The following is an 8,067-nucleotide window of genomic DNA, read 5'->3' as shown; positions in this document are numbered from 1 at the left end:
GCAACATGGCAGGGGTGGGCGGGGAGGGGTGCGGTGTGCTCACCCCGAACCCCAGCTCAGAGAGAGGGCGTGCGGACCTCGGAGGCCCGAGAGGCAGCCCCAGCGCACAAAGGGGCTGGCTTGCCCTGCGGCCCTGCCTTTGGCCCGCCCAGGACGCCCCGGCTTCCCCAGACGGGAGGGTGGGGAGCAGCCCCCAGCTGCGCCGACAGGCCGCCCCGCGTGGGTGAGTCCGGGCGCGCAATTAAAAGATGTTTATTCTCGGCACAAACACCCTCCGTAAAGAAACACGGCTTTGCCGGCTGGCACGGACGTCCTCGGAAGCCTAGACATCTGGCCGCCGCGGGGATGCATCCTGCCATCCCAGAGTGGCCGAGCCTTGGGAAGCCCTGTCCCCAGCCAGCCGTTACCTAGCAACCAGCCTAGCAACCTGGCGGCCAAGGGATTAATCCCCGAGTGATCACCGTGCGGTAACGCCCAGAGGACACCTGGTCTCACGGATGCCAACCAGCGGCACACGGAGACCAGGCTCAAGCCCGTTTAGGGACAAAGGGACGCGATTTACTTGTTGCTTCGCAGCTGAGAGGCCGTTTCCCTCCTGAGGCTCACACAGGCGGAGAGGGGAGCGAGGCGACGGCGGGGCTGGGGACAGAGGGCCGTCACCAGGAGGATGGGGAGGGGGGTGCCCGGCGTCAGAAAGAGCATCGGTCCTGGGACTGAAGGGTCTCGGGTTCGATTCCAGTCAAGGGCATGTACCTCATGTGGGAGGCAACCAATCAATGAGGCTCTCTCACATCGATGTTTCTCTCCCCCCGCCCCCGTTCCCTTTTCAGTCTCTCTAAAAATCAATGGAAAAATATCCTGGGGTGAGGATTAACGAGAAAAAAAAAAAGAGCGCCCCCCCAGGGAAGTCCCTTCAGAGAGGCCAGAAACAGAACGGCAGTGAAAGGCCGAGAGAATGTTCCGGAAGGGCGAGCACTCAGCGATTCCAGAAAGCGCCAGCCTTCCGAGCATGTCCTGACCTGGGGCTAGGACGCTCCCCCCGCCCCCCGCCACCCCATCTACAGGGGTCACCTAGAGAGCTGGTGACAGCACCCTCCCGGGCCGGGCCCATGCTAGTCCCACAGGCAGGTGACCCCTCCCCGGTCCAAGCGGTGCCGCTGGGTGCCCCCTTGGGTGAGCCCCGCCCGTGGGCCTCCTGGTCCGTCTGGCCGCTCGCTGACCGTGTGGCCCTGGACGGGTCACCAGCCCCACTGGGTGAGAAGTGATACCACCTGGGAGAGGCTCACACCCACTCGAGGCCCAGGGGGCTCTGTGGGGCCCCGCCCGCCTCCCAAGTCATCAGCAAGGGTCCCGCTGGGACTGGGGGTTCGGCGCAGAGGGGAAGGCGTCGGGAGGGGATGTGTCACCACCAGGATCCGGCGCCTTCGTTTCCGGCTGACGTGGCCGCAGGGGCCAAAATGCGCTGATTCCACTCCCAGGGGCCTTCACTTCCAAGGGCCCCCAGCACCTCGCCAGGAGCCTGTCACAGGCCTCCCAGCAGGAGGTGCCAGGCGGGGACAGCCCCCAGAGGAGGGGGCCAGCACCCTGTCACAGGCCTCCCAGCAGGAGGTGCCAGGCGGGGACAGCCCCCAGAGGAGGGGGCCAGGACCCGTGACAGGGCAGGAAGGTACGAGAGAAAATGATGCTCACACGGGGAGGGCTCGGGGTCCCGGGGAGGCCACACGTCTGGAGGGCGCAGGACGATGACCTGGTTCTGTGGGGCTCACGGTCAGGTGTCAGGTCAGCAAAGGGGGAGGGTCCCTAGTGCAGAACAGTCACCCCAGGGGGCCTGGGGAAAACTCCCTGGCAAACGGTGCTCCACCCGGAGTCATGTGACCTCGGGTGTCCCCGCCAGGGGCGGGCTGCCTGGGTTCAAGCTCCGCCTTAGTTTCCCCTCCACTGTCCAACGGAGACAGTCACTGGCACACTTCACGAAGGAGAGAAGGCGCGTTCAGGCTGGACCCAGCACGTGGCTCACGAGAGCGCTCCCCAAGGTCAGATCTGTGGCCGCCTCCTCACCGCGGGCAGTGGGAACACCGGGGCCAGTCAATCCCCGAGGCTCCCTGGGGGCGGTGATTCCTGAGCTGGAAGGGGAGGCCCGGGGAGATGTGTGTGGCAGGAGGTTGGTGGCTCGGCCCCGAGCTCGCAGGCAGGGGGTCGTGGGGAGCACCCCATCCCCCCGCTGGGGACCACCTGGGACTCAACAGCTTCATCTGTAAAAGGGGCTCATGACACGCCCTTGTGGTGGCTGTGCATCGGTGCTGAGCGCCCGAACACGCGTGGCCTGCTCGCTGCGCAGGTGCTGAGCACCGACTGCACGCATCGCCTCCTCCACGTCCCCCGGGTGGGAGCAGAGAGGCAGGTTCTGCCACCGCGGCCGGTCCCCGGGGACGGGCACAGGCCTCTGAGGTCCTCTGAGCCTAGGCTGTGGGCAACCGGAGCCAGGTAACCACCGGAGGCCCCGCCGTGGCTGCCGAGCGCCCTGGTGCCAAGGTGCGTCACCCATGCCCTCAACAAGGGGCCTGGGGACCTAAACCAGCTGAACGTGTGGGAAAGGCACCGACGAAGGACCTGGCGCTGGGGGACCGCCTGGCACCCAGGGACACTGGGCAGATGAGGGAGAGCCATTCAAGCGCCCGCCCCCGCCCTGTGGACCTGACACGCCGGCGCCAGGAGAGGCGAAGGTCCGACCCGGGATGGGAAACCCAGACAGACTCAGGTGTGCACGTGGCGCCCCACCAGGGGATGATGGCCGCCGTGACCTTCAGATCCAGGTCACGTCTGCCTCAACCGGGAGACGGTCCCAGGCACAGCAGGGCGGCAGGTGAGGCCAAGGCGGCTGGCCGGGGAGAAAGAGCGGTGCTGACACCGGCTCCGAGCAACCTGGTCCCGTCGTGAGCCTCACAGTCAGCCAGCAGCTGTCAGAGCGCCAGCCACAGGCCCTCCCTAGACCACCGGCCGGAGTCAAGGCTGCAGACTGCTCTGGGCCCCAACTTCCCCACCTGCAGGACGGGCCTACTCACAGCACTTACCTCGGGGAGGGTGTGGGAGGAGGAGATGAGCTTACACAGGAAACACCCCGTCCCCCAGCAACGCTGATGGGACCGTGGACCAGGCAGGCCTCTGAAGGGCTTTTCTCCACCCGGTGAGGCAGCGTGGAGGGACGGGACGGGGAGGGATTTAAGACCACTCGCCGAGCCCCCTCACCTCCTCCAGTGTCACTCTCAACTATTAACCAACGCCCAGGGCTGCCCGGAGCTGGGACGGGACTCCACGTGCAGACGCCCTAGCGCAGAGCTCACGCCCCCGGAGCACGCGCCCGGGCCACCCCTCCGGGCCAGGCGACGCCTTTCAATCCAGTGAGGGCCACCCTTTCACCACCTGTGTTTCCCAAAGAGCAAGTTTCCCGATCAGCATCCGAACTTGTCCCTCCAGCAGCACAGCAGTTTGCACCCTCAGAGCACCCCAGGCCTGGCGGGGACCCACCGTTCAGCCGCTGGGCCCCCCTGGGAAACCACCCAGAGCAACGCTTCCCTCCCCAAGTGGGTGCATCCAGGGGGAGAGGGGGGCCGGCCAGCCTCACCCTCCACACGGTGTAAGTGGGGCGGGCGGCAAGGAGAGGCTAACACAGAGCTCTGGGCCCTGGCCCTGCCACGCAGAGCTGTGACTGCTCTGTGCCTCCATCTCCCACCTGCAAAAGGGGTCACCCCGACAGCACCGCCCGCGGGAGGGCTGTGTAGATGAGCTGGCGCAAGTGAGGGCGTGGTCTGTGTCGGGCAGGGAATACGGACAACCGTCACCCTCCTGCCACCTCTCCTTGCGGACTCTGGGGTCAGTGTTCCTGCTTGCTGAGTGGTTTTCACGTTTATGACCTTTGTCTAAAGGAGAGTTTAGGGGTGGGTTTCCCCCATTATTAAAACTAAGTAATATGCGACCATGTGGGACGATGAAGAAATTTTTTAAACCACCAGTGAGTGGTTTGGCGCAGCTGGGTCAGCCCAGATCTGTCCTGTCCAGTCCCTGCCCGGGTCATCGCTGCGGCTCGGGACCCTCCCGAGGCCCAGCAGCACCTCCCTCGCCCGCCGCCCGCCACTCACCTTGAACCTCTCAGACATGCTCTCGGTGACGCTGACCGTGAACTCGGCGATCTTGTGGACACGTCCTTTGCCTTTCTTGCGGTTGGGCTCATAGTCAGTCTTGGTTTTCACGACCACCTTGTCCAGGAAAGAAGCAAACATGTGGTCAGTGGGGCAGCCAGGGGCCTTCAGACACACCTGGCCCAGGAGGATGCTCGTGCCCAAGGTCACCACTTCGCCAGGAAGCCCTCACAGGCAGACCCAGAACCGCCACCTCCTCCTGACCACCCCCTCGGTGCCCGGCCTTGCCGAGAAGTGACCGGTCAGTGACCCTGACAGCAGCCCCGGAGGACTGTGGGAACTGAGGAGCGGAGGGGTTAGGCTCATGGGCGGAGGCCACACGGCCAGTAGGTGCCGGCAGGACTCCTGACACCAGGTGCAGGGCCTGTCCACACCGCCCAGCGACCACATCCTGTACGTAACTCTCCGAGACTCAGTTTCCTCGTCTGTGACCTCAGAAATCTGCGAGACCAGCACTCAGTCCCCGCCCGATTCCTGTCTCTGGGCGTCCCTGCCGGGTGGCCCCTCTGTTTGAACAGGCCCGGAGATGGGAGACTCGTTAGCTTGCCTATGCACCCCATTGGTTGTCCGGGACATCCTACCTACCTGACCTCCTCCCTGATAGAAGCCAACTGTTTACCACACAGCCCTGGAATGGAACAGACTGAGGGAGAAAGAGGAGAGGCCGGCTGAAGGGAGGGGGCCACCTGACAGGCTGCCTCCGGGCACGGTGGTCCTGGCATAGGCCGCTGCTCTGGGCGAGGCAGGAGGGCGAGGCGGGGGCAGCGGGGCCAGGCTGTGCTAACCGGGCAGGCGTGATGCCTGGACAGGGTCGAGGAGCTCGGAGGCTGAGGCCTCAGGCAGCCAGGCCCCTCCTGCCAGGCCTCTCCGGGACCATCGGGGCCCCAGTGGCTCCCCAGTGGCTCCCCGTGGCCCAGCTGCACAGGTGTGGCCTTCCTCACCTGAAACACCTGTGCCGACCTCGCTCCTGCCAGCCCCAACCTAACAGACAATACAGCTGGGGGTCAGCCGCCTCGGGAGGGCTGAGCGACCCTCTCAGAGGGCCCACTGGCAGTAAAGGGGTGGTCTGGAAGCGAGGACCCCCCAAGGAATCCCCATCCCCACGGCCACCACCAACATGCCCAGGAAACAGCCAAGCCCCAGCCAGAACCGCCTCCCCAGGGACTAAATGACACAGTAAATGCAAATGTACTTCGCTGGGAACAGAGCGTGCTCCCTCCTGGCCGAGGCTGTGAGGCTGTGCCCGTGGCCGTGGCCGTGGCCATGGCCGGGAGGTCTGCAGCAGCAGCAAGGGCGTGAGAATGGATACTGGTTTATTGTTTTAGGCTCATGGTTTACAATTGTGTCGACTTTTAAACATCCTATTTACCTGTTTAAGTGATAATTCCCAAAAACATTATCCCTAATGAACACAAATTACCTGACTGCATGCTGCATTCAACAAAAGACAGGATTCTTTACATTCAGGGGGGACCACCTCTGGGGCTGCGCTAACACTGCGGGCAGGGCCCGTATTGGGAGATTTCACAAAGGAACAAAGGAGGAGGCTCGCAGCATCCTCAGCGGCGGGAGGGGCGGGAGGAGGGTGCGGAGGGGCTCAGCCCCGGGAGGCCCCCCACCCCCGGCCTACAGGCTGGCCCCCGCTTCGCAAAAGGGGCAAATCCGGCTGAAACGGAATCTCCTAGGAAGGCACAAGGGGCAGCGGCGCCTGCGCTCACCCCAGACCCAGAGCCCCTGGCACCGCGGGGCAGGGGCAGGGTGGCAGCTGCAGGGCCAGGACACCGCTCGGACAAGACTCCACGGCACAGGAGGGGACCTTTCCCGGCGCTCCGATGTCTGCGCGAAGCTGTCCCCTCAGGGCCCGGGTCCCCGATCCGGAACCCCCATCCTGGGAGTGGGGTCCTCCCGCCCCAGCTCGCCCCAGCGCACGCGGCGGGTTTCTTTTGTTGCAGCCGCCGCCAGAGATTCGGGGTTCGCACCCGGCAGCGCGGGGTGCGGGGCCTCTCACCTTATCCGGGGGCGGGAACTGCAGCTGATTGACATCGAGGGGCGTCATCAGGGGGATGGTGTCGAAGCCATCCTCCAGCAACGCCTGCTTGGCGCCCTTCTCCGCGAAATTGTTCCCCAACTTCACCATGGTTCCGGAGACCCGAGGCTGCCGCCTGCGGAGGGGCCGGGCAGGAGTCACCGCGAGGGGCACGCACCGCTGCCCCGCACTCGCCAGCCCCCCTCTTCCCTGGGGAGGGGTGGCAGGGCGCGGCGGTCACGGCCCGGGGCGGGGGTGCTGTGTCTTTACAGATTCAGGTCCCGCGGACGGAAGCGCGGGGCGCCCCGCGGGAGGGTGTGGGGCGCTGCCGCTGCCGGCGAGTCTACGCGTCCCCGGTCCTGGCGCCGCAGGGCCTGGAGACCCCAATCCCGCCGGGAGAGACCCGCAACCCCCGAGCCCGCCCCGACGGGAAGGGCCCGGCCCCAGCCCCGCCGCCTGCACTCACCGCGCCGGCTCCGCAGGTCTGGGCTCCCGCAGGTCTGGGCTCCGACCCGCTCCGCGCTCCGCGTCCCCTCTCTGCTCGCAGCAATGGCGGAGGCGGCGCGCGCGGCCGTGCGGGAGCGAGCGATTGGGCTCGGCGGCCCCCTCCCCTCCCCTCCCCTTCCTCCCTCCCTCCCGCCTCCCTTCCTGCCGCTCCCGGGGGTGCTGTGCGCGGGTGAGTGTGCGCGTGTGGCCGGGCGCCCCCCGCCTTGACGCAGCGCGCGCCCGACGCACAAAGGAGCTCGGGGCGGGCGGGAATGGGGCGCTCCCCGGAGACCCCACGCTGCAAACTGGAGGGGAGGGGCGAGCAGGGGGATGGGAGCGCTTCCCGGCTCGGGGGTAGCCGCGGCGTAGGGCACCCCGGAGCTGGGGGCCGGGGATGCGAGACGTGGAAAGAGGGCTGCGCAGCCCTGGGGCGGTGCCCGGGGCACAAGGCGAGTCGTAGCGGAAAAGTAGGGATATCCTAGGGATGGAGTGACCCCCGAAAGTAGGGGAGGGTGCCCCGTATGCAGCCGCTCCGATGGGGGGGCGGGGATGGTGTCTTGAAGGACGTGAAAGGTTTGGGAGATTACAGGAGGCGGAGGGAGGCGGCAGGGACCGGAGCGTTCCCTTGGTGCGCAGCTGGGTGGGGAGGAGGCCACAGAGGGCGCGTCCGTGTATAGAGGGGGCACCGAGGGGAGAGGAGGTGGGCCGTGTTAGGTGGTGCAGGGTGGGGGCGCTCTACAGAGCTGGGGACGGTGGCCCCCGGGTAGAAAGAGGGAGGGTGTTCCCGGCAAAGAGCGCGCGCGCACACCGGTTGGAGGGAGAGGGAGAGGTTTCTCTGGTCTGGTCCCCGCTCCGCAATCTCAGCCTCTAGCATCCCTGCGCCTCCGGAGGAGGCACGGCCTGGAATGAAGGAGGGGGTTGTAGCCTGCCCTGCTGCGCCCCCCCCCGCCCCCGCCGCTGCCCACTGAGGGGCGCCACGGTCGCAGCTGCCCTCAGTAAGGCCCCGTTTTGCAGACCTCCAAACAGCCAGGCTGTGGGGGCCCCATGAGGACCCCGGGAGGAAGGCGGCTGCTGGAGAAAGGCTGTCCCCAAGTCGTATGTTCACCACCTTGCCTGGCTTCCCCTGGCCTGGCAGGCGGAGAATCGGGAGAGAACACACACACACACACACACACACACACACACACACACTAAACCCAGGGAGCCTGGTTCTGCCCGCTGTGCCCTGAGCCAGAACCACAATAGTCAGCAGTCGCTTGGCTGGGGTGCCCTGATTTCAAAACCCCCAAGAGGGCCCCACCCCTTTCACAGATGAGGTCACTGATTCCTCTTCACCACCCCAGGTCCCCAGCAGCCCCA

General features: G+C 66.2%; 1 protein-coding gene across 1 annotated transcript in view; it reads right to left on the bottom strand.

Moving 5' to 3' along the window:
* The window catches only part of NSG1 (neuronal vesicle trafficking associated 1), a 22,731-nt gene extending 15,896 nt beyond the window's left edge, over positions 1 to 6,835 (bottom strand). The window contains exons 1-3 of the mRNA XM_080650977.1: positions 6,689 to 6,835; positions 6,205 to 6,358; positions 4,137 to 4,253 (exon numbers count right to left, since the gene is read on the bottom strand). Coding sequence (XP_080507103.1) covers positions 4,137 to 4,253; positions 6,205 to 6,333 — 246 coding nt within the window. The 5' untranslated portion in view covers positions 6,334 to 6,358; positions 6,689 to 6,835. The remainder of the gene's footprint in view (positions 1 to 4,136; positions 4,254 to 6,204; positions 6,359 to 6,688) is intronic.
* Between the last annotated feature and the right edge of the window lie 1,232 nt (positions 6,836 to 8,067).

This window comes from Plecotus auritus (assembly GCF_963455305.1).
Source record: "Plecotus auritus genome assembly, chromosome: 1".
Lineage (NCBI taxonomy): Eukaryota > Metazoa > Chordata > Mammalia > Chiroptera > Vespertilionidae > Plecotus > Plecotus auritus.
This window is presented reverse-complemented; position numbering and strand designations above follow the sequence as displayed.